The sequence below is a fragment of the Sesamum indicum genome, linkage group LG10 (genome assembly GCF_026168435.1).
Source record: "Sesamum indicum cultivar Baizhima isolate 11 linkage group LG10, ASM2616843v1, whole genome shotgun sequence".
Taxonomy (NCBI): Eukaryota; Viridiplantae; Streptophyta; class Magnoliopsida; order Lamiales; family Pedaliaceae; genus Sesamum; species Sesamum indicum.
The window spans coordinates 20,132,439-20,157,082 of record NC_142666.1 but is presented as its reverse complement, the minus strand read 5'-3'; the positions used below and the strand labels follow the sequence as shown (position 1 = coordinate 20,157,082).

Sequence of the window (24,644 nt, the reverse complement as noted above, 5' to 3'; positions counted from 1 at the left end):
GCATTGCATTGCGCGATCATCAAGTAAACCAGCTAATTTTTCAGGATAATTAATCAAAAGATTAATTAGATCTACTTGGGGGAATGAAGTGGGGGTCATTATTAATTATTCTAGTTACTTATTTGTCATTTAGGTTAATATATTATTTCTAAATATTAATTATACCGATCTACGTATTATTTGTAACCCTTTGTGTATTTAATAAAGTTCCTCATGGTCAAAACATTTTGATGCACATTTTGTTATGTGTGCGTAAAATTAGTAAAGTGTTATTGTTCTTTATGTATGATTTTGGTCAATCGTGGATAGTGTACCGAGTCTACTAGCAATTTGAGCTGGAAATAGGATCCACTCAAGGTCCTCAACATCAATATTACAAATTGATTTGAAACATAAGCTATGCTTGCTGAGGTGGTTCATAGTACCTTTTAATGCTATAATAGATAATGTTGAGTTGAATAGCCAAAATTCAAAGTAATAAACGCACATCTGTTTAATGTCCCACAAAAAAAAAAAAAAAAAAAGAAAGTTAAACGCACCGACACCTCACGAAAATCAGATCATAATTACAAATCTTGGATAATACTTGCAACACATAAATATATACAGCATGTTACATGTAAGAAATGTTAAAAATTAATCAACTTCAACGTAAACCTAATCAAGTGCAAGGAAGTACGGGCCTTGGCTATCTCATAGTACGGAGAAACCTTGGCCCTTGGAAACGCGTAATATCATAAGAAAGAAACGCTTCTGGTGCGAAGCTTCATGCGTTTCAGGACCACAACAAAACCCCTCTTCGTACAGTACTATAATGTAATGTTAAGTCTCTGTAATTAAAGCACTCAACCTCATCTGCTGAGGGACCACAACAGCTACGCACCAACTGGGAGAGTGACTCCCATGTGGGACATTGTTTGGGCAATGGGCCTGTTTGATTGCATGTGGGTGTAGCCCAAGTTGGCCAACCCAACCCCATATTCTCTTATTCAATAAGCTTGGAACACTTTTTACCTCGTATTTCTTTGGTACATGATATTGGCTAATATGTAATGTTCAGCCCAGACCCATTAGAGGGGAATGCATGTGATGTGGGCTGATTTGTAAGACTAGCACCAGATACGCTACAAGGAAATACATGCTAGGAAGAAGGCCCAATATAGAGATGAGAAGAAGAAGATTACCAAAAAGACCCATGTAGAAGCGCAGGTCGGGTTCCCCGCCTGGCCCGTCCGTAACCCGAACCCGGAGTCGTGACCATAGGTAAATATCCACCAACACTATTCAATAGGTATGTGTATTTATTATCTTGCTACAAATTCTATTGAGTGACCTGATGACTAACTTGATCATTACAATGGTGATGCCTCCCACCACTCTGATCGTGTTCTTGAGTTGGAAAATAATTGGATTATTGTGTGGAGGAATAAGAATCGGTGGCTAAATAAATATGTTATTATTGGAGTTGACCACAAAAAGAATTGATCAGTACAATTCATTTAAAATAACTATTTCTAAAGATATAAATTACATAAAAATTATCACTTTTTTCAATTATCGTATAAAATTTTATATTTCCTAACTGAATATTATAATTTGGAATGTAAGAAGTATCGTATGAGATATTTCTTTGTTTTTAAGTGCTCGTTGAAATAAAATTATTTTGAAAATTTAGAATATTTATTGATATTTTGGGTTGTAATGTTTATTAACTTGTCATGTTCAAATTTTGAGAAAATAAAATAAAGAAAAAAGTGGGACTAGGGTCCAAAATAGTAGCTGAAGACTTTTCTTTTCCGCGACTCAAAAAAGAAAACGTGGATAACGATGCTATTGCTCACTCCTTCCCTTCCCAAACCTCATACTTATTTCTTATATATATATATATATATATATGTATATATATTATTATATATCTATATGAATCAAATTTCAAGCTTATTTTTCCTTTCTTTCTTCGTGAAAAGAATTTCTCTCTTGATTCCCCTCTAATTTTCTTTTATTTTTTCCTATTTAACAAACCCTAATCGGGGAACGATTCGTATATTTCTGGTTCGAAATTCGTGAGGCGATCGTTTCCAGATCTTGGATCATACTCTCTGCTGTTCAGGTTGATTGATTTTTTTTTTTTTTTTTTTTGTGGGTTATTGGTTTTCAATGTGAAAAATATATTAGCTTCGCGAAAGGTTTTGTTTCCTGTTTGTTGCGGTTTTGAAGAGTTAATTTTGATGTGATTCTGGAAGATTGCGTAGCGGATTGGTTGGATTATGATTTGTGCGTTATTATCTTGCTTGATATTCAGTTTATTTGATTATCGTTTATGGATTATTTCAAAATCTCCTGTTTTACGAATTCTTAGGCGTTATTTAAGATTTATTTCAGGAGTGTATTTGTTTCAGCGGAGTAGCAACTGGATTGTGAAGTGTCTGATCTTTTTGATCGCTTGGGGTTCGACCTGTATTTTTCACGTGCTTTTGGAGTATCTAAATAATGGAGTATTGTATTTTATCGGTATGTTAAGAATTTAGGGACTGAATTTGAGATATAATGTAGAGATAAAGAATCTACTGAAGCGATTAGTCTTTGTCGTGATTTTGGGACTTGAATAACTCCTTTTGCGGTAATTGCATTGGCTTTTAGACTCCCTAAGCACATGAAGAATGTCGACAAGATAATGGTTTCATTTTATTTGGACACCTATGTAGTGCTTTGAATTAAGCGTTCTCATTGAATCCAGCTGATTTTCTGTATCACATTCTTAAGTTTTCTTACTTTGGTGAATTGAACAGGAAAAATTATGTCTCTTGTACGATCTTACCAGCCACGAGGTGGCCAGTTTCACAGGCACGGTAGACCATTCTATGGTAGAAACAAAAATACGAGCACGAGAGCAACTGCTGCTGACTACAACTGCAACTATGATAACTACGCCCACAATACGAAGCTTGATAAAGTTAATCATGACTCATACAATGACTTCTCTCAAAATTGTAGGCTGGACGGACCCAATTATGACCCTCTTCCTGACATAGTACCTTCCTCGAAAAGGAGAAAGATTTCAGCTTTGTCTTTTGAAGGAAATGAGAGACCTTATCAACACCAAAACACATACCAAAATGATGTTGTAAATCACGCTGACCAGTCTAAACCTTCCAATTGCTACAATGGTTACTCCATTGCCTATCTAGTCCCCAACAGTTCCACTGTTGCTAGGTGCGAAGATGTCAGTGCTTATGATTTGACTAACTCTAAGCGTGACCGGGCGTCATTTGAGGATGACGAAGTTGTTCTTATGTCAAGAGATGAGATAGAAAGATGCTCCCCTTCAAGGAAAGATGGCATTGATCCGCTGCAGGAGGCACATCTGCGATACTCATATTGTGTCTTCCTTCAGAATCTTGGCATTAGGCTTAATCTGTAAGATTTTATCTTGCGGAACATTTAAATTCTGTTACACTATATATGCACTAATGTAGAATTCTGCTGTTTGTTTTGCCACTATACTGTGTGAGTATGCAGTATTACTGTGTTATGTTTATCTCGTTATTCTTTTACTAAGATGCTATTTTTCTGACGCATGTGCAGACCACAAACCACTATTGGAACTGCCATGGTTCTGTGCCATCGTTTCTTCGTTCGACGGTCTCATGCCTCTCATGATAGATTTGTGAGTCCCCATCCCATGAAGCTTGCATTTTTAATTCTAATTTGGACTGTGAAATGCTTGCTAAGGATCCTGCTAATTTGTAGAAAGTCCTTTCGTGATTTGAAGAATCCTTAATTTTCCAACATTTGTTTAGATTACGTTGCACAGGGAAGCTGATTAGCTAATTTGTTTATTGCTGCAGTTGATCGCTACTGCAGTGCTTTTCCTCGCCTCAAAGTCTGAGGAGACACCACGAGCACTTAACGATGTGCTAAGAGCATCATGTGAAATTCTCCACAAGCAGGACTTCACACTTCTGTCATATATGTTGCCCATTGTTAGTATCGTCTCATCAATTTGCCCCTCCTTGTTGTCTGTCTACTTCTCTATGGGATTTTGGTAATGCATAAGAATCACCACTGCTGGAGTTGAATACAAGCTCACAGTTTAACTTTGCAACATAAATTCTGCCGTAATCAAGTTTTAAGGAATATATTATTATTTTCCTTAACCATCTTTTTGTATGGTGATTATTGATCTCACCCAATGTCTTCTATCATGTGTGATTTGCTCGTTCATGTGTATACCTTATATTTCTGACTTGCAGTTCTCTATATTTCTTTGGTGTTCTAGTTCCACCATAACACTGGGAAGAAAATGAAGCTGTCTTCAGGCAATTCAGAAATATGCTTATAGCCAACTGGGATAGAATAATTCATAATTGTCATTGTGATTCTCGGAAATGCTTAACAGATTTAGGAAGGCATGAACCATTATGTTTGATTACGAGCCAATTTCTTAACATGGTAAAGGATGAAAAATATTTAGGAGAATTTACAAGCTCAATTTGTTAGTGCTGTTTTGTTTTTGTTGGCCTTACTTTATAGAATTCGAAAGAATACTTATCTTCCTTGGGGTTTTGGGATTCTATTATTTTCATTCAGTTTGTGAAAATTGTCATTTTCGTTATAAAACTTTGACTAATGTTGATTTGCTTATGAATCATTTTCTTTGAACAGGATTGGCTTGAGCGATATCGTGAACGAATAACTGATGCTGAGCAATTGATCTTAACAACCTTAAATTTTGAGCTAAATGTGCAGCATCCCTATGAATCCCTGACATCCACTCTTCAAAAGTTAGGCTTTTCACAATCCCTCTTGGTGAATCTGGCACTGAACTTGGTCAGTGAAGGGTAAGTCTACCACTTCGAGTATTTGCTTGTCAGTTGCTAATTTGTACGAAAATCTGCTCTAAACAATCCGTAAGTGTTAGAAAGCATGCAGCGTCTAACACTCAATATAATTGGATTCAAATGTGTAATGATTGGCCGGAATGTACTTGAGCTTCAGATTCTGAGCTTTTGTATGTCCAAGCGACAATAGTCAACGCCTGCAATCATTGGAGAGGAGGATGAAATGAATGAGATTTTACTTCAACTATTGTTCCTTGATTTCATCTTATCCTGTTAGTGCCCACACTCTCTTGTTTGCTCTGCTTTCATTCTGGCATATGACATTGATGCTTTGGAATGCCATATAACTGCAGGGTCTATAGAGGATTAGCATGCTCACCTTATGATATTAATAGCTGGCGGTGATGTGCTGTTCGTCGAATGTTATGTTTTTCATCTGAGGTTGAACTAGAGATATCTTGTGGATGCCTTTCCATGCTGACACCTTAATGACTTGCTCAATGGCTATAGAAGATAGTTCATGGATGATTTAACTTATTATTCCGTTTGAACATTTGACCTATGTTCAAACCTGTCGCTCTGTTTACGGATAAGAAGCCTATTATTAGGCGGAATAACTTCAAAAGATTTGTCGAGTTATTTCTGTTGTCAGCTCTGGTACTGACTGTCCTTCAGCTGTACATGATGGCCAGACAGGATTTCACCAATTACTTCCACAAACCAATTGCCTTTTAACTGCTACTGGTTTAGTACCTCAGTTTTCACCCTCCTATTGCCATCACCCACCAAAGGACAACCTGGTAATCCTAATCATCTGTTGCCTTCCATTTCTTTCTTTGGCTACTTATTCTAGCGTCAAAAACTTTATTTTGAATTGACTTCTGGTTTAGATAATTCTAAACCGACTTTGGCAGAATACAAGTCCTATATATTTGTATGGTATATCACAGTGCCCATGTCATGTACTGAGGACACTCCTAAGAAGTGGCAATAGTTACTACACTAACAGAAAGGGAGATTGGGAGGAGGAAGATCCCCACTTTATTTTGAAAGTGAACCCGGCGCCTTATTATGTTCTTATACTTGAGCCAAGGTTATTGACCTTTTCAGAGTAGTCATCCAGGAGGATCATGATAAGGTCCAAGCTTTCTTTCTTTTTCATCGTGTTAAAATCAATGAGGGGCCAAGGAGGAATGATACTCATGTCTTCTGTAGTGCTGGAAACAAGCATCTGCTGATACTAATATGCCATCCTATATAGGCATTGTCTTCCCATATGTGGTTTGTATGGTAAATCACTTGCAGAGCCTGGTGTATATAAAGTAACAAATCTTAGCTGATAGAAATAGTTCTAGAGTCCTCTCTTCTCAATAGAAGAAATAAAAAATAAGAGGAGGAGGAAGAATGAAAACAGAGTAAAAAAGAGAACAAGCCATGTTTCAACATTTCTAGCCTTCTTTTTGGGTCTAGTACTTTTCAATTCTTCAATTTTATATTTAATCTTGTCATAGCATGCTGACAAGTTCTTAGTGTCTGTTTTATTAGTTCATCTTGAGTTCAGTTAGTTTTATAGGAAGAATGTGCTTTATTGTTTACCAATTCACTCCTATGGTACAATAATCTTCTGTTAGATTATCTTCTACTTACTGTACTGTAGTCACATTCTAGGTGGAAATAGTTTGATTAAAAATAGTTCCATGAAGTGCTTAGAGTTGGTTGCTGCACAGAAGTTGTTGATGGCAGAACTCATAAAGTTATTTAACAAGTAATGTTTGTCTATCAATGGGTTGCCTGTATGCTTGAAATTTGTTACTTATAATATGTAATACGTTTAGACTTTATCATCACGTTTATTGGGTGTTGGTCAAATCTCCTCCAAGCTATGGCTACTTTTTTCATGTGGAAGTAGGGGTAATAGAAGTGTTTTTCTTTCTATAAAGAAAACTAATTTTAATGCTTAATAGTTGAGTATTATTTGGTATTATGATATATGATTTATAAAGATGTATGTGGGGTATTCAGAAATCTCCTTATTTAACAATTGTTATTTTTTTTTATTTTGTCAAAAAAAAATCTTTTGAGCATTACTAAACACATTTAGTAGATCATGGCCTGTTGATTCTTACGCTTATTGGATTTATTGGTATTCAAGATGTTGTTATTGAATTAGCGTTATTTCTTTAAAATGGTTTCTTGCGAACCATTTTTATCCATTGACCCATTTTTTTTGGATAAATAATATTTTATTTGGTTAGCTATGTTTTTTCGTATACTGGAGGAGCCATCTTGTAATAAACCATACTTGCTTTTATATCTAGAATGTGCCAATGTGGAATGTTAGCCTATAGCCTAAGGTGGATTCAAGAGAATTGCAACACGATTTTTGCATTTTTCCCCTAGTTAGCAGTTATTTACCTCATTACATAATATTTAGAAGAAATGAGCTATTAAATATGCATTTTGTCATGATAATTAATGTTAAAAAGCTACTTGATATTGATTCATGGTCGTTCTGATGTATAGAAGTTTGTGCTTGCAAGTGTAATTAGTTGGAGACTATTTTTACTTATATGCTTCTGGTTCTGGGAACCTGAATCGAGCTTTATACATTTATTGCGTCAGATGCATACATCAATCGTTGAGCAGATGAATTTGCGAATTTTGGGAAAAGAGGAACTATGACCTATCATATTCATAGCAGAGTTTTGTTTGTGCATGTTTTCTACTTGGTTTTAGATTTCAGATGGCACTCTGGGACTTGGTTCTTTTAGCTCAAGTCAAGTCCTCAAGTTCTTTTGTTCACGGGCAATAAATTGTCCATGTTATTAGTTGTTTTCTAAGAAAGGAAGAACTATTTGGGGGAAAAAAAAGTTAACTAAATATTTTTGTTTTTCTAATACAGGATGTAGAATACTATTTTGGTATTATTTCATTTTCTTTTCTACTTAAGGAATCATTCATTTTTTATGGGGTGTCTTTGACCTCCAATGATTTCGTCTCTTTCTTTTCACTGTACGAGGGTGTTATATACACAATTATGCTGAATATTATGTCACTTCAACACCTTAGCCTTGGAATAAAGGTATGAGTTTGTGGTGGATTCAACAAGAGCAGAGAATATGTTACTGTAATTCATCGTAAGATGTTGTTCACCACTGAAACTAATTCGAAGTTGTATACTTTGTGCAACTGCCTGAAAAATATGCTGGCATTCTTTAGAATTAAATCTGTTTGAATTAGCCTAAGGGCATGTAGGCATGCGTGTTGCTAGCCTTCACATTACAAATTTGAGGAGATTTGGACCATGCTTCGGGAGATTTAGCTTGCCTGCAACATGTGTTACTTCTCTTGTATGTCCATTTAAATCAACATGTCGTGGGGATACTGTGGCAGCAGAGTTTGGGCATGAAGTAGATATTTCTGTAGATGCTGTGACATGGTTTATATTGGGGTATCAGTCGAACATTCTGCAGAAGAATCTTGGATTTTTCCAACTTGGTTGCTGCTTTTCTAGTTGGTAAGGGAAAATTGCTTTGGTTCACTTATCGGCTTTCTCTTGTTCGTATTTCAATTTAAATCTATATTATCTTCTGTGCATAACTGTTTTGTGATTGTGGAGAATGCATTGACTCAGCATTAGACGATGTCAGTTCAGTCGTTGGTGTTGCTGCGATTGGTTTGCTTTAGTTATCCATTTCTGTCTAGATGTATCTATAATGGTGCTTATGTTGACGTTGAGTTTTCTTTGCAGGCTTAGAAGCTCTCTGTGGCTTCAGTTCAAACCTCACCAGATAGCTGCTGGTGCTGCATACCTTGCTGCCAAGTTCTTAAATATGAATCTTGCTTCTTGCCATAATGTTTGGCATGAGTTCCATACACCACCATCCGTACTTAAAGGTATACAAATGCTACACAACTATATTAATTTTAGATTGTGTCTACGATGTAATTGGTACTATGGGACGTCAAATAATGTTTCCGTTGGAGTTTAAGTTTATTTAGTCATCAGATATTGATTGGAATTGCTTGTTTAGGTAAGTCATTGCTTAGAACATTTGAACCCTAAATAACCAATGACTTGTTAACGGTCCTCAATAGTCTTATCATAGCACATGGTATGCCACCATGCTTTTGGTCGCTGTCCTTGGTAAGGCATGGTACTAATGAGGTACTCCATAGTTAAGGTTTTGTTATTGTCCTTTGTAAGGCATGGTACTAATGAGGACACACATACCCTAAAGTCATGCTTATTGCTGCTTCTTACACCGACTGTTTTTAAGTGTGACATTAATCTTTGTAATGATCATTTTTGATGCAGATGTTGCCCATCAGCTGATGGAACTCTTTTAGAAGATCTCAGATGAACTCCAAGCGGTCGATCTAGTTAACATTTACCTGTTGGTTCTGCATCTATTTTAGTTCATTGTACGTTTATAGTACCAAATAACCATTTTTGATGACCGAAGTTAAAAAGCGTTGTGTAGATTGTAGAGCAAGAAGTACGGACACTAATTTAGGTGTAAATCATACACGACTCACGTTGTGTTGGGTGAAATACGGTATCTTGACAATAGTATGCTAAGGTTTTCTTTCCTTGTAAGAGTGCTTGCCAGTAATGGTCATTTTCTGTGCTGACTTTGCCTGCAATGGTTATTTCTCTGTACTAATTCTTACAATATGGTCCACCGTAAAATTTAAATAGTACTACCACCTAAAGATGAAACCATCTTTGGGGATCAAAACTTTAAAGAAGTCAGCTCAGCGTTCGTATACCTGTTTGCTCTCAATTTGTTGGTAGCCGACGTTAAACGCATTGTATGCTTGATTGCAACATTACACCCACCTCAACTTTATTATATATCTAGAGTATGGTTGGATGTGTATGGTTCATGTGCTTCTATGACACTTAGTTCCTCTAATATCTTGTGGTTTCCAAATAAAATAGTCTTACTTTCGTGGGACCACAATTACTTTTTAAAATTCATATATTATTAAACTACTCTTAAAACCGCTGATGAAGTAGTTCAACAATTACTAACTTAATAATGAGATAATGTTAATACAAACATTTATATCACAATATTTTCACCAAATGGTACCACATCATAGTTATTTTTAGATTTCAATCATCAAAATTTAATCCACTGGATTTGCACCATTAGTACCAATCTTTTTAGCTTAAAATGGGTGCATTTGTAACCGTATTAATCAAACTACATAAGACCTTCATTTTCTCACTGAAACTTTCATAGAAATTACTAATGTAATGATGCGAATTTTGTGATTATGGTCATTGTAATTTTGAGATAAAAGATAAAAACTGTATAAAAGTACATTCATTAATCAAAATAATATATAAGCACGATCATACCCCAAAATCATAAAAGACCTGGTATTCTTCAATTTTCTTACATATTTAGTACACGAAATGATCCATAAATGTCCACCCGTGGTGGACTTTAAATGAGTCCATAAAGCGGGGCCAAATTATGTTCTCCACATACTTATGAGTTATTATATTACGTTATATTTATATGTATATAATTAATCAATTGATAAGAATGTATATATAATTAGAAAATAGAATATGTGACAAATATGAATGAAAATAAATAATAGATCAACGGTAAAAAGATGACATGTATCATTTAAAAGAATAAATAATTATATATTATTATAAAACTTTCATAACATAATTGATATTTCAAAATTTTTGATATCACGATCTCAAATTAGTAAGACATACCTCACGCTAAAAATCACCAAATATGTATCAGTTCCACACAGATTAACGCTAAAGCCAGTGCATAGTATAAAAACGTTCTTATCTATGGTAGTAGGATGGTGACAAGAATAAGAAGCCACAACATCCATTTGAATATACGTATGTATCTAATCTATTCATGCACCATTATGATTTATGGGACTCCGTGCCGGCCTCTTCCTCTTTTCTGTTTGTTCTGTGTTTCTTGAGTTGCTTGGAAACTAAACAACATTGCACTACCACAGTGTCTGGACAAAACCATGGATTCAAGAGCTGAGCGGCGCCTCCAAGCAGTTAGGAACCATCTAGTTGGTTCTACCACCTGGGAGCAATCGCCGGTTCTCAGGCCACAACCCACCGTCGGAGATTTCTTTTCTGGTAGCTTTCATTTACTTGTAATGTCTTTGAGCTGAGTTGGATTTTCTTTATCTTTATCCTTTCTTCTTTGTTGGGCTTGGTCGGTGGGCGGCGGGGGAGAGAGGTGGAAACTTTGGGGCTGAATGTTTGTGTTTCATCTTTGCAGAACGATTTGGCAGAAAATATTTTCTTTTTCTTCTTCAAGTGTTCTTGGCTTTTCTAGTGAGAACTGAGAATCGGATTGTTGTATAAGATGAGCATTATTCATTTCCAAAGGATCAGCAAGAAATGACTCTATCCATAGTATTTAAAAGTTGTGATGTTTAAGTATTCTTGTTTTGTTCTCCTCTTGGATTTTTGTTCGTTTGTGTATTATTTTCTGAGGCTTGTTGGTTCTGCAGTTGTCCATTTATTGTTATGGTTTGGTTCGGGAAGGTGCTTTTGTTATGAACTCCTCTACTGGTGATTCATTTGAATTCCATGATTGTTACCGGCTGGAAATAAAAAAGAAAAAAAGAGAAAAGGATAAAAAAGTCAAAACTTGATTTTGGACTACTCTCACGGAGAAAGACAACAGAGACAAGTAGCCCAAGCCTGTAGCAAAGTAGTTCCCTTGAGGACATTGCAAGATTGCTACCCGTCCATCATTTCAGGAACAAATATTACTAGAATGTCTTGAGTGCTAAAACTGTGATCTATCCCAGTATATGTTTTGTCGGTTGAGCATCCTGTTTGTCGTAATTTTCTCATTTTGAGACAAAGAAAAGTCCATCTTTTTTGGGTTGTTATTTTTGTTTTAAAGTGTGGTAATTTTGGTTTTGAATAGGGCTTTCTTCCTTCCCTAATTTTTTGACATTAATGTTGTTTTTTAGTAGAGCAAGGGTACAGTATAGTGCTTCCTGAAAAATTGCAGACTGGGAAATGGAATGTATACAGGTTAGAGTTGTCTATATTACAATTCTTTCTAAATGCTTTCTTAGAGTAGTAAAGTAACATACTGTTATTTTCTTTCAGAAATCGACGCTCTCCTTTGAAACTTGTGAGTAGATTTGTTGATCATCCTGAGATTGCTACTTTGCATGATAATTTTATGTAAGCAACTTTAGATATAACTTGTAAATCATATTGCTCACTTCCTTGCCTTTATTCTATTTCTGTGAAGGACAACTCATCCATTTATTTTTTCTAACTTCGTGAGCATAGGCATGCAGAGAAGACATTCCGAGACTACAAATACTTGGGAACACGAGTTCGTGAAGATGGAACAGTGGGAGAGTAATTTTCCTGCTGGATTCATGCTTCAGTTATTGAGAAGATCTCTTATTTATGTAATTTAATAATGCTACAGGTACAAGTGGATTACCTATGGAGAAGCCGGTGCCTCACGAGCAGCTATCGGTTCAGGGCTAATCAGATACGGGATACAGAAGGCAAGCTTGAGTTGAAATTTTCTCTACTGTTATGATCTTCTTATGTATTGGAATGTAGCACATTGTTCCTCTTCAAACTTCATGTTTTGCTTTCAGCCACATCTCTTATTTCCCTAAACAACCTTTGGTTTTTCCTTGTTGAAACTCCTTTTATCTGATTATATTTCTGTTTTCATTTATATACTACAGGGATCCTGCATTGGGCTGTATTTCGTTAACAGGCCCGAGTGGCTTGTTGTTGATCATGCCTGCTCGGCGTATTCCTTCATTTCAGTACCTTTATATGATACCCTAGGTCAGTGATCAGAGAATATTATTTTATTATCTTCCCAAGATGGGGAGCTATTAAATGCAAAGTGTTCAACTTTTCACACTTCAGGTCCGGATGCGGTTAAATACATTGTGAATCATGCAGCTGTTCAAGCAATATTTTGTGCCCCTGAGACGTTGAAAATTGTGAGATTCAATTAAGCGCTCTTAATTATTTAGGAAGATTAAGTCAGGCATGAGTTGCAGCTTCGTTATGTTTCGAACTTACAATGCAATCTTTTATGATAGATATGATTTAAGGTTGGTTAATAGTTAGGTGATGAACCTTTTTATGGAGATTGTCTGGTGGTGTTTGGTCTAAGTGGAAATAATGTGACTCGAAATCTAGTAAAGATTGATTATCATGAAAGCTAGAATTTCGTATGGATTCAGATTCACTTCAAGAAATGAAATGAATTCTGAAGGTAGTTTATACCATTTTTAAAGTACAACCAAATCATCATTGAAAATCCAGTCTTATTTTGTTTCTTCTGTTTCTATTTATTTTCCAAATAATGTGCCTAATTTCTTATACTTGGAATGCAGCTGCTGAGGTTTTTATCTGAGATTCCATCAGTACATCTGATTGTGGTATGAATATTATCTGTACCAAACTTAATTCATGATTTTGGCACTGTAAAGGAAACCTTTTCAGTTTTTTCTCAACCTCAACTGCTTCATTGGCTTTAGCATTTTGTAGGTTGTTGGAGGAGTTGAAGAGCAACTCCCATCACTTCCATCAACAACAGGGGTTGAGTTTATTTCGTATTCGAAACTACATACTGAAGTGAGTCTCTCCATGTTTTTGTATTTCTTAAGAATTTTATTTACATTGGATTCACCTAGTTCTTTGAGGTACCGTGACTCTTTAGTTTGTATCAACAGTTTAAGTTCACTTGGCTACAATCCAGTTTTCCACAATCAATTTCGTTTTAAGAATAAACGATATCCCTTTAGGGCCTCGGCAGCCTTCAACCGTTTTGCTCACCAACAGCTGATGATGTTGCCACAATATGCTATACAAGTGGTACAACTGGAACTCCAAAGGTATCGTTTGAGTTCTCAATTCCCACAGAGGCTATAATATGTTGTACCTCCAAATATAATTCAACCTAGTTTGTTCTTCTCTGTGTTGTTATGGTTAGGGAGTTGTACTGACCCATGGAAATTTGATTGCCAATGTTGCTGGTGCAAGCTTGGGAGTCAAATTATATCCGTCGGACCTGTGAGTTTAAAAAGATTATATCTCGGTTTTTTCTGTGATTTGCTTCATCTTTTCCAGGACTTGATATTCGAGTTTCGTAATCTCCTTCTTCTTCTTCCTCTTTTTTCTTTTCCCCCACTGGCCAGTTATATATCATATCTTCCGCTGGCACACATATATGAGCGAGCTAATCAGATTTTGGTGGTGTATTTTGGAGGAGCATCTGGATTTTATCAAGGAGTATGACACTGAATTTTCTTATATATCCTCTTCGTGCTACTTTTTGGAATTCTCTGGGAGGATTATTGATTTCTCGTTTGTCACTATTTCCGCATAAGAGTCTGTTATGAATAGAGTGTCTTGTAAATAGAAAATGTAGAGCATCAGAGTTTTAGCATGCATGATAATATCAATGTGGAAAGTAACGGATGTAAGTAAAATACATGTAGTGCAGGAAACAAAGCATACACATGAACTGCTCAAATTGGCTCAAGTTAGACGTTTTTGAGTGCAGTAGCAGCAGACAGGGATTAGTACGGAGAGTCTGAGTCCTATTTTATATGGTGATCCTGCATAAACTATTTAGGAACTTAGCTCTTAGACTTGTTCTTGTTATGCATACACCCAAAATGTTATCCTTTTATGCTTATATTCACGTGGAAACTATAGCCTTATTTTCCAAAATGAAACGATGATATATAAATTTAATTGGCAGCATATTGCATAAATTATAGGTTAATTATACTTAGACCCCTGAAAAAATGTAAAATTACATTCCTTCGAAAATTCACTGTTTACACTTGACTTTTTTTTGTTAGAGTCTGGAAGAATAATGCTAATATTAGCAAAAAGATTATACAAATTTTTAGTTTTACCCCTCATTTAACATTTTCATATAATAATTTTGTACTTATAAGGGGAGAATTGCATGATGTTAATCTTACTCCATATATATATATATATATTAAATTTGTCCCCTTATAAGTACATAAATATATATGACAATATTAAATGGTGGACAAAATTTAAAATTTATTTAGGTTTTTTTTGCTAACGTTGTCATTTTTAATTCAAATTCTAACAAAAAAGGGTCTGAAGAATTTCTGGAGGGGTATAAGTGTATTTCCAAACTTCTTAGGGGGTAAGCGAAATTTCGCATTTTTAGAGGGAGTCTAATTATAATTAATCTTAATTTATATGAATTTGGTTGTCTTCTTCAGAGCACTGACTTGCTGAATAAAGTTATATATATCCCTTTGGCTTTTTTGGTCTTACCAAAAAAAATTAACATCAATTTATTGTCACTGATCAGCCTTTACAGGAAATGTAGGCTCCATCAAATTTACCATAACTTTCAGTACTGTCGTCGGAAACATAGAGAGATTTTTACCTTTGAGTATAAATGCTGATAGTTATTTTCCTTTGTAGGATAATATGAAATTACTGGAGGATATGGCCGTTCTGAAGCCCACTGTATTTTGCAGTGTTCCACGGCTGTACAATCGGATATATGCAGGGTAAAAGTGGGACTCTTTGCTCCAAGATGTATAATTACTGCTTTCCAAAAACTCATTTACAACTTTTCTTCATGCAGAGTAATGAATGCTGTAAAGACATCTGGTGTTCTTAGGGAGAGGCTGTTCAACGCTGCTTATAAAGCTAAGAAGCAATCAATATTTAGCGGTAACTTTGATGAATTGTACTTTTTCTTGCATCTAGCATATGGAAAGACATAAAGAAATAGGGTAGCTTCTTCACTGAACAGAAGAATGCCGTATCTGATAATAGCAATAAGTAACTTTTGAGATTTAACTGAACTCCAAGATCACTGGAGGGGCAGTGCTTCTCGAATTGATGAATTAATTTGTTCATATTAATAAAACTATTCTCATAATTGTTGGTGGATAAAGAGAAATTTATGTTTGTTTCAGGAAAGAAATCATCGCCAATGTGGGATAAATTGGTTTTCAACAAGATAAAGGAAAAGCTGGGCGGTAGAGTCCGGTACATGGTCTCTGGTGCCTCACCTTTGTCTCCTGAAGTCATGGACTTTTTACGAGTGTAAGTTGGTGTTTCGTATTCAATGTCATCTAATTCTTCTCATAATGACTTGGTATTCAAGGTCATGTAATTCTTCTCATAATGAATGATTCTACTTCACATACTCATTAACTTTGCCCAAGTGATGAATTCACATCCTCAGATGCTTCGGTTGCATAGTTGTAGAAGGATATGGAATGACAGAGTCTTCTTGTGTTATAAGCAATATGGACGAAACCGATGTTCTATCTGGTCATGTGGGTGCCCCTAATGCTGCTTGTGGTCAGTAGTCAAGATTCAAGCACACAAGATGTGTGTTCCCTTTACATAATGTGACAGTTTTATTTAACTGCTCGTTTTCTGTCAGAAATAAAGCTTGTCGATGTTCCAGAAATGAACTATACATCAGAGGATCAACCCCATCCACGCGGTGAGATCTGCGTAAGGGGCCCAATAGTGTTCCAAGGCTACTATAAAGATGAAGTGCAAACGTATATACTTATCATTAGTTATTTTTTAATCTTTTGACTTGTAGAAATTGAATGGACTTTTGAAGTAAAACATATGATAGTTTTGTAATTTATTCAGGAGAGAAGTAATCGACGATGATGGATGGCTTCACACCGGAGATATAGGTTTGTGGTTGCCTGGAGGTCGATTGAAGATAATTGATAGGTAAGAACAGAAATTTCAGCAAATATTATATACTTGTCTATCAATCTATACTATATAAAAAAATGTGAACGTCTCTTAAAATTTCTTTTTCTTTTATTTAACTTGACTATATTCTAGGTATTTTAATGGATAAATTATATCTTTGCAGTCACTTGAAAAAGTGCTGATAAATGTTTAAAATTTTCATTTGCAATTTAAGAGAAGAACTCTCTTTATATTGTTAAAGCCATAAGGAATTAGTTGCATATAAAGTCTTTATATTTTGAATAATTGAATATGATAATCATGTTTATATTATCTACTTGTTATCTAGAATAGAACAAGTAAAAGTATTAACAATCAAGAATTTCAATTCTAGACATGAGTAGATAAAATAGAAGAAAAAGATTAGTTCAGTGACTATGTAATCATAAGTGTTGATAATTAATTATTATTTAGTATTATGGATTCAGAATTCTTAAATTAATTATGTGAATACAACTTGACTTAGCTATATCTTTAATTCTTTTACAGGATAAATTTATCAGATAAATTACAAGCATAGCAATAATATATATTAACATAAAATTTTATTTTTATCTATTATCCGTGGAAATATTTAGTGCTTACATATATGTGCCATATTTTAGATATGTGCCATATTTTTGTATCCATATTGTAGCATATTCGTGTCCATGCAGCATAAAATCTCGTTCTATGTCTAGCTCTCGCGGTGTTTCTATCTGACTGTATGTCTATATGACCAGATAAGACTTTGTTGATTGTAACTACTTTGCTTAGCCTGAACAGGGTATTATGTTTTCGTCGTATCTTATAAGTGCAAACTTTCGAGCCACTCTTGCTGTCTGTTCTTGAATCCTGATGGATTTTGGGTGAAGCAGTAAACCAAAGATATAGTGTAGTTGGTACGTTGCAAAAGTTTGATCCTTTTTTCTCCATTGGCAGGAAAAAGAACATCTTCAAGTTAGCACAGGGAGAGTACATAGCTCCTGAGAAAATAGAAAATGTTTATGCTAAATGCAAGTTTGTAGCACAGTGTTTTATACATGGTAAGAATATGATATCCTGATATCGCTCTTCTTTGCATGTGCTTGTGTGTTTGTGAGCAATGTCAGATTAATGCTTGTTGCTGCATTAAGAGACTGATCGGTTCTATATATCGGTTTGCTGATAGGTGACAGCCTCAACTCTTTTCTAGTAGCCGTTGTTGCTGTGGACCACGATATGTTAAAAGCATGGGCTGCCGCTGAAGGCATCAAGGTAACATATGACACAGTTTCTTCACAATCTATCCGCATCACTAAGTCATGAGAATGTCTGTTTTCCATTTTCTACCATCAACGCCCTACACGGTTTCTTCGATCTGAGTGCAGTATCAAGATTTGAAGCAATTGTGTGCTGATCCACGGGCGAGGGGAGCTGTTCTAGCTGACATGGATGCTGTTGCCAGGGAAGCTCAAGTAATAAGCATAAACTAATTAGTCCGACACATGCATTTCTTTATTACTGCATTTTTCTAACGGCAAGCTCTGGTTTTATTTTTTCCAGCTCAGAGGTTTTGAATTCGCAAAGGCAGTTACTCTTGTAGTCGAACCATTTACCGTGGAGAATGGATTGCTGACTCCAACATTCAAGGCAAGTGTGTATTTCTGTTAGTTGAGAAGAAAATTGAGCCTAAAAGGTACTGATTGTTACAGAAATGGTTTGCTCTTTGTTCTCAGATTAAAAGGCCACAAGCAAAAGCCTACTTTGCTAACGCTATATCCGACATGTACAACCAGCTCTCAGCATCTCATGCCTCTGCCCAGAAATTGGTTTGAATTGTGGAAAAGATGCATAAAGTGATGAGACCAGTACATCTTATGACAACATACTCTGGCAAGAATTTGTCCATATGATTGTGAAGAGGAAACAGCAGCCTATCTATAGTTGAACAATTATTGGAATAATAATCAGGACTGCGTACCATCTCAATGGATTTTCTGTTCTTGGTATCTTACACTAGTTTATTCGAGAACTTTAAAGTAACTTACTGTCTCTTTTATTTAACAGTTAAAATTTGATCCAAATCCTGACTTAACACAGATTCATGTCATGGAGGATGATCTTTTCTTTAAAAAAATCTTATGAGACTGTAATGCAATTTGATGGAATGGAGTAATATCAGTTTTACACTTGCAAATTTGATACTATGACGAAGATAAATACTAGAATTTGAAAGTTAAATATGAGTGGTTTAGATGATTAAATGTATATTTTTAGAGACGGAAAACACTAAAACACTACTAATGGAATTAAAGACGGGAAGTCTATGAAAATTATAGATTAATTATTTTTGAACTTAGTTGTTATTTTCAACAAAATTAGAGACATTAGCTTTGCCCAAATGAGAGACAGTTTGTCACTAAAATTTACCATAGGGACCTTAAGCTACATGTGAATGGTGGGTTTGTTCCGTTGCTATTTATTTAGAGACGAAATTTTGATTTTTAGAGGCAAAATATTGAAACTCTGTTTTCTTGCGGTAATTTTAGCATATATATTTGCATTTATGTTTATATACATACTATACTACAAAAAGTTGAAATAGTTTTATACAATAAATTACTAAAGAAACTTAATATTATCTACTATAATCGAACAAAACTGATACGTAACTTTTTACCGCAGTTAATCCATATTTGTTATAGTTTTAGTACCTGTAATCACCCAAATGTTTGCCATATTTTCAATTGCTAATATTTCGACATTACGTGCAAAATCAACTGCTAATAGTCATTGCCTAATTGTGGTAAATTAATATATATTTTACTTTTAACTATTATAATTAATTATATTAAAAAATCACATTTATTCTAGTACTAACAATCATATATAGAACAAGATGAGACGTACATAAAGATAAGTTTATATTTGTATGTGAAAATTATTTTTATATTAAAATATTTGTATATTTTTTAATGTCAACTTTGGATTATTCATTTGATTTAAATCGAATAATATATGAACTCTTGATTTATATTAATCAAGTTATGAACCGATAAAAATATTAATAAACCACCTATTCTTTTTTTTTCATTACAATCCCTCATGATAGGTAGACATTTAAGCCTAACAGGCATTTCATCAGTATAGATTCAACGCTCATCATTCACAGTGTTATAGTCTGGACGATACGCCAAAGCTGAGATTATTTTGAATTTACATTTAGACTGTTTTACTTATCAATTATCACTTCACTGGAAAAAGAAAAAAGAAAAAATCACTTATTTTATCTGATGATTAGCTCTTCTTGTTGTGATGTCGGTCTTCCATCAAAACATTCTCATTCACAAAAATGGTCCAAAAAAGTTGCGATTTGCACAGCAAAGACAGAGATGATTATGACATTTTAGTGAAACAAATGGAACAGAACTCCTTAATTTTAGTAAGAATACGAGGTCTGTATTCTTTTGCCTAGTCAGATTCGGCTTCAGGTCCACTAATACTTCTCTTTATAGAGAAAGAACCGCTAGATTTATAGAATGCTACAATGTTCAGCATTTACGAAAATTAAAGATTTCTCAACCACAAACTGTCCGTACTTTTATCCGAGTTTGGAGTAGCTAAATTGAGTAAGAGGTTGGACTATAAAAAGGGCTCTCAGTAAACAATTCTAACACAAAATAAAAGTTCACATCCTCTAAAGAATAAAATAGAGCTGGAGAGTGTGGGATAAAGAAAATCTATCAGATTTATCTATAGCTCTTTATCTCACTAACTCTAGCCTGTGCATATGTAGTTAGCTGCGGAAAATAGAAAAACTGTAAATATTGTCTTGTCTTGTCTTGTTAGGGATATTCTGAGTTTCAAATATTTTCTCAAGTTTCTGGAAATCTTGCAGAAAAAGGAAAAATGTCTACCGCCGACAAGAGTCAATACAACTCGAGGATAACACCCTATGTGTTTTCCTGCTGGATTCTTGCTGCCTTTGGAGGGCTGATGTTCGGTTACGACATCGGCATTTCAGGTACATCAACTATAAAAATAGATGTGTTTTATTTATTCGGAATATGATTAATGATGCAGTAAGGTTGTAACAACGAATTCTTGTCGATCAGGCGGAGTAACTGGAATGGATGAATTCCTGATGACGTTTTTCCCCAAAGTCCACGAGAGAAAGTTGCACGCACATGAAAACAACTACTGTAAATATGATGATGAAATGCTACAACTCTTCACATCTTCTCTATACATAGCAGCACTTATAGCCAGTTTCTTTGCCTCTAAGGCCTGCTCCCTTTGGGGACGCCGGCCCACTATTCTTATGGCATCACTGTTATTTATTGCTGCTTCCATCATCTGTGGCGCTGCTAATACAAAGTGGATGTTAATTTTTGGTAGAGTTCTTTTTGGAATTGGAGTAGGCTTTGGAAATGAAGTACGTATTTTCTACTATCTCGCAACAGGCATAGAAACATATATACATTGGAAATACATATATTGACACTGGGATTGCTGACAAACTTTGCAGGCTGTTCCCTTGTTTTTATCAGAAATTGCACCCATACACCATAGGGGAGCGGTGAATATCCTCTTCCAACTCTTGGTGACAGTTGGGATCCTCATTGCCAACCTTATCAACTATGGAACATCAATGATGAAGCATGGTTGGAGGGTGTCATTGGGGCTTGCAGCAGTTCCAGGATTTATCCTCTTCATAGGGTCTTTGGTCATCACTGAAACTCCTCCCAGCCTTGTTGAAATGGGCAAAGAAATGGAAGCAAGAGCAGCCCTCCAGAAAATCAGAGGTGTGGACAATGTTGATGCTGAGTTTCAGCAGATTGTTACAGGCTGTGAACAAGCCAAACAAGTTAAACGACCTTTCAAGAAATTGTTCAAGAAATCCGGATTCCCTGCTTTGTTCATCTCCACTATCATTCAGGTTTTCCAGCAGTTTACTGGGATCAACGCCATCATGTTTTACGCTCCGGTTTTGTTCCAGACATTGGGATTCAAGTCTGATGCCTCATTGTTGTCGGCTGTCATTACCGGTTTGGTTAACGTGGGGGCCACTTTCGTGTCCATCTATGCTGTTGACAAGCTAGGAAGGAGGAAGTTGCTTCTCCAAGCTTCCATCCAGATGTTTATTTCCCAGGTACTGTTGTTCTTTCCCTGTTGAATTTCTCAAAATGTATGTGTTGTGTTTGTTAATGAGATGAATTTGAACGTTGGTGTAGGTTGCAATAGGAGCAATCTTGGTAACCCACCTGAAGGCGACAGGGTCATTGGACAAGGTGTTGGCAGCTGTGGTGGTGGTTCTAGTTTGCACATTCGTGATGTCATTTGCATGGTCGTGGGGGCCAATGGGATGGCTGATTCCCAGTGAAATCTTCCCAATAGAGACAAGAACAGCAGGTTTTGCATTTGCAGTGAGTACAAATATGATCTGCACTTTCATAATTGCTCAGGCATTCCTCTCCATGCTGTGCCATATGAGAGCCTACATTTTCTTCTTCTTTTCTGCTTGGATTCTGGTAATGGGACTCTTTGTGGTGTTCTTCTTGCCGGAGACCAAAGGAGTACCCATCGAATTGGTTGAGGAAAGGGTCTGGAAGCAGCATCCAGTCTGGAAGAAGTTCTTCAAGGATGATGCAAAGGAGACCACCGACTGATCTACCAATACAACATATTATTATTGTGGATTTCCAATTAGTTTTGTTTTTACTCTTTCTATCATGTATTTAAACATTATTATCAATTTATCATAAATTCTTTTTCCAATTTCTTTTCTTTGGCACTTCTTGTTATTTCTTTAGTCATCATGGGAGTTGTCGTACAGATATTAGTACAGGTGACACATTTATATTTGTGTGTATAATTAATTTAAAATTTTTAAAAAATAATTATTGTTTAAAATATATTAATTACATAAATAAAATATTAAAATTATAAAAAAAAATGAGAGAAGAAAAAGGATGGTGGAAGTTGAGGAGATAGAACAGAAATAAAAAAATATTCGATTAAAAAAAAAAATTGATAGACCATAAAAATTAAAGACACCAAAAATGATGCATTCCAATTATTAAAAAGTATAGATATAAATGTATAGAAGAGTTGTTTTTATTTTTCTTTAAATTGCTGATAAAAAATAAAAAAGAATTTTATTGGTGTAGTAAAGATGTGTGCTATATATGAACTAAATTACACTTACTATCGGTTATGTTGGGAGGGTGACAATTTAAGGACTCTAGCTATATGGTTGACAAATTATAATTCATTTATACTAATATAAAAAGAAAAGTCTCTCTACATTTACAAACGGTGGCAGCTTAATGACATTGCCACACCAATTATTTACGAAGTAAAAAATGCCCTTCATGCATGATAAAATAACTAACTTATTCAACTTTTCAAAAATTTATATTAATTGATAAATTATTATTATTTTTTCTTTTTGTTAATGTAATGTACTAATTTATAGATTTTACTTTTATTTATACTATATTTTAAAACATGAAAGATTATTTATTATATGTACGTAGGAAAGACATGTCACAACGGTTAATAATTTAATATTTTTAGCAATTATAAGACTCTGGTCACCAAAGTTTTATAGTTCGTAAAATTGTCAACATGGACGAAATTAGGATTTTTAAATTTGAGATTTTTTCTAATGAAGCATCCAATCAATTTTCTAGCCACCTAAGCGATAGCTAAATTACATTGTCTTGTATGTTAGAGGAGGTGGCATTTTAAGGATTATAGTTACAAAGGGTTGGATTGATTTGTAACTGTATAAGCTAACAACACTATATGAAAACTAAGAAATAAGTGTTAAGATATATTAAGGGAAAAATGCAATTTTAGTCATATAGAGTTGACATTTTGATTAAGCACGAATTGATTTTTATAATTTAGTCATATAATTTTAAAATTTGACAATTTTCATCATTTTTCAGCCAATTTAGCTGAAAAATTACATGTGATTTGCACATATCCCAGTTAAATTGTATTTTTAGTCCTGTAACTTAGAGAGCATTAGCATTTTTTGTCCCATAACTTATGGGAGTTGGTATTTTTGGTCCTACATGAATTTATCTGTAGGACTAAAATTACAAATAAATTAAAATTTTCGGCCAACTTGCCAAAATTATAAAGTTACAGAATTAAATTGCAAAAATCAATTTGTACAGGACTAAGAAATGCCACCCCTCTTAAATTATAGGACTAAAATTGCAATTTTCCTCATATGTTAATATGCCAATCTGAGAAAAGTATTTGGACCAAAGATGATATATATATAATAATGTAAAGTTCTTCACAATTTGAATTTACAAAAAGGAGACAAAATATTGTTTACAAATTGGACAACAAGTTCACAAAAACTGGCATAATTTTGAACTACCCAAATAAAAAAAGACACCAATCCTATGTTGTCTTGCTACTCACAATAACTTTTGCAATCTGCAATTTTTTTTATTTCTTTTGCAGTTCAAATTGCCAGTTTGTGAACAATATCATAGTCTCTTTTCTGTATAGTCAGTGAACAACTTTCCATTATTCTGTATATCATATTTATTTCAAACATTGTTACCTTATTACCATATATTCATCTATTCCGATACTTATTTTCTATTTTTTATACAGTATTATTAACTTATACTATTATAAATCAGTCAAATTGGCATTATATTTACAAGCCATTTACCAAGTGAAAATAATGTACTAATATACAAAAGCTGATGACATGGAAAAATCAATCATCAGTCTTCTGTAACTGCAGTCCTTAAAATACCAACACCAACATATAGGGCATAAAATGCACTTTAGTCATCGCTTACATAGTTAAGGGGATCAATTTTTATTTAGTAGTTTTTGTTAATATCAACAAATTCATAAATTTTGAGCAATGTAGGGACTTATTTGTTAAATAGAAGTGAATCTCAACAGTGCTAGGTGTAGTCCAAACCACAAGATATCTACATGTAATTACATCAAACCTCAAGAGAATGATGTATAATTATCCCAACAATAAATTATAA

At 34.6% G+C, this 24,644-nt stretch overlaps 3 protein-coding genes across 10 annotated transcripts; all 3 read left to right on the top strand.

Annotated features, from left to right (window-relative positions):
• Nucleotides 1-1,832: 1,832 nt before the first annotated feature.
• LOC105171365 (cyclin-T1-3) lies at nt 1,833-9,488 on the top strand. 5 transcript variants are annotated; one of them, XR_016067827.1, is made up of 7 exons: nt 1,833-2,110; nt 2,790-3,417; nt 3,586-3,667; nt 3,849-3,983; nt 4,666-4,841; nt 8,082-8,358; nt 8,593-8,732. XR_016067827.1 is itself a non-coding variant. In XM_011092446.3 (7 exons), exons 2-7 carry the CDS (start codon nt 2,798-2,800, stop codon nt 9,189-9,191), a joined length of 1,191 nt encoding a protein of 396 aa, XP_011090748.1. In that variant the 5' UTR covers nt 1,837-2,110; nt 2,790-2,797; the 3' UTR covers nt 9,192-9,488. The 5 variants fall into 5 exon arrangements, 3 of the variants coding, with proteins under 3 accessions (XP_020552808.1, XP_011090749.1, XP_011090748.1); XR_848576.3 differs by lacking the exons at nt 8,082-8,358; nt 8,593-8,732 and adding exons at nt 4,999-5,113; nt 5,195-6,420 and having other exon boundaries at nt 1,834-2,110; XM_011092446.3 differs by lacking the exon at nt 8,082-8,358 and adding an exon at nt 9,160-9,488 and having other exon boundaries at nt 1,837-2,110; nt 8,593-8,738.
• Nucleotides 9,489-10,614: 1,126 nt separating this feature from the next.
• On the top strand, nt 10,615-18,648 carry LOC105171364 (long chain acyl-CoA synthetase 6, peroxisomal). 4 transcript variants are annotated; one of them, XM_011092444.3, is made up of 24 exons: nt 10,615-10,725; nt 10,851-10,983; nt 11,835-11,898; nt 11,977-12,054; nt 12,166-12,237; nt 12,311-12,392; nt 12,582-12,687; nt 12,772-12,848; nt 13,248-13,292; nt 13,402-13,488; nt 13,659-13,748; nt 13,847-13,926; nt 14,052-14,145; nt 15,334-15,422; nt 15,500-15,588; nt 15,837-15,966; nt 16,109-16,227; nt 16,313-16,436; nt 16,534-16,620; nt 17,566-17,669; nt 17,795-17,880; nt 17,994-18,080; nt 18,169-18,255; nt 18,342-18,648. In XM_011092444.3, the coding sequence occupies exons 2-24, from the start codon at nt 10,866-10,868 to the stop codon at nt 18,438-18,440; spliced, it is 2,094 nt and encodes a 697-aa protein (XP_011090746.1). In that variant the 5' UTR covers nt 10,615-10,725; nt 10,851-10,865; the 3' UTR covers nt 18,441-18,648. The 4 variants fall into 4 exon arrangements, with proteins under 4 accessions (XP_011090746.1, XP_011090747.1, XP_011090745.1 ...); XM_011092445.3 differs by lacking the exon at nt 10,615-10,725 and having other exon boundaries at nt 10,732-10,983; nt 11,838-11,898; XM_011092443.3 differs by lacking the exon at nt 10,615-10,725 and having other exon boundaries at nt 10,732-10,983.
• A 1,644-nt stretch (nt 18,649-20,292) lies between these two features.
• LOC105171363 (sugar transport protein 8) lies at nt 20,293-22,432 on the top strand. The gene is made up of 4 exons (XM_011092442.3): nt 20,293-20,629; nt 20,721-21,040; nt 21,134-21,757; nt 21,840-22,432. The coding sequence occupies exons 1-4, from the start codon at nt 20,515-20,517 to the stop codon at nt 22,272-22,274; spliced, it is 1,494 nt and encodes a 497-aa protein (XP_011090744.2). The 5' UTR covers nt 20,293-20,514; the 3' UTR covers nt 22,275-22,432.
• The last annotated feature ends 2,212 nt before the right edge of the window (nt 22,433-24,644 follow it).

What these genes read in the sequence shown, in the direction of transcription:
- LOC105171365 (XM_011092446.3), top strand. Translation starts at nt 2,798, where the DNA reads ATGTCTCTTGTACGATCTTACCAGCCACGAGGTGGCCAGTTTCACAGG. An exon ending in ATGCCTCTCATGATAGATTT is followed by an intron (nt 3,668 to 3,848) that starts GTGAGTCCCCAT and finishes TTATTGCTGCAG; the next exon opens with TTGATCGCTACTGCAGTGCT. An exon ending in TGTCATATATGTTGCCCATT is followed by an intron (nt 3,984 to 4,665) that starts GTTAGTATCGTC and finishes TTCTTTGAACAG; the next exon opens with GATTGGCTTGAGCGATATCG.
- LOC105171364 (XM_011092444.3), top strand. Translation starts at nt 10,866, where the DNA reads ATGGATTCAAGAGCTGAGCGGCGCCTCCAAGCAGTTAGGAACCATCTA. An exon ending in GAAGCAATCAATATTTAGCG is followed by an intron (nt 15,589 to 15,836) that starts GTAACTTTGATG and finishes TGTTTGTTTCAG; the next exon opens with GAAAGAAATCATCGCCAATG. An exon ending in CGATTGAAGATAATTGATAG is followed by an intron (nt 16,621 to 17,565) that starts GTAAGAACAGAA and finishes CTCCATTGGCAG; the next exon opens with GAAAAAGAACATCTTCAAGT.
- LOC105171363 (XM_011092442.3), top strand. Translation starts at nt 20,515, where the DNA reads ATGTCTACCGCCGACAAGAGTCAATACAACTCGAGGATAACACCCTAT. An exon ending in TTACGACATCGGCATTTCAG is followed by an intron (nt 20,630 to 20,720) that starts GTACATCAACTA and finishes CTTGTCGATCAG; the next exon opens with GCGGAGTAACTGGAATGGAT. An exon ending in GAGTAGGCTTTGGAAATGAA is followed by an intron (nt 21,041 to 21,133) that starts GTACGTATTTTC and finishes CAAACTTTGCAG; the next exon opens with GCTGTTCCCTTGTTTTTATC.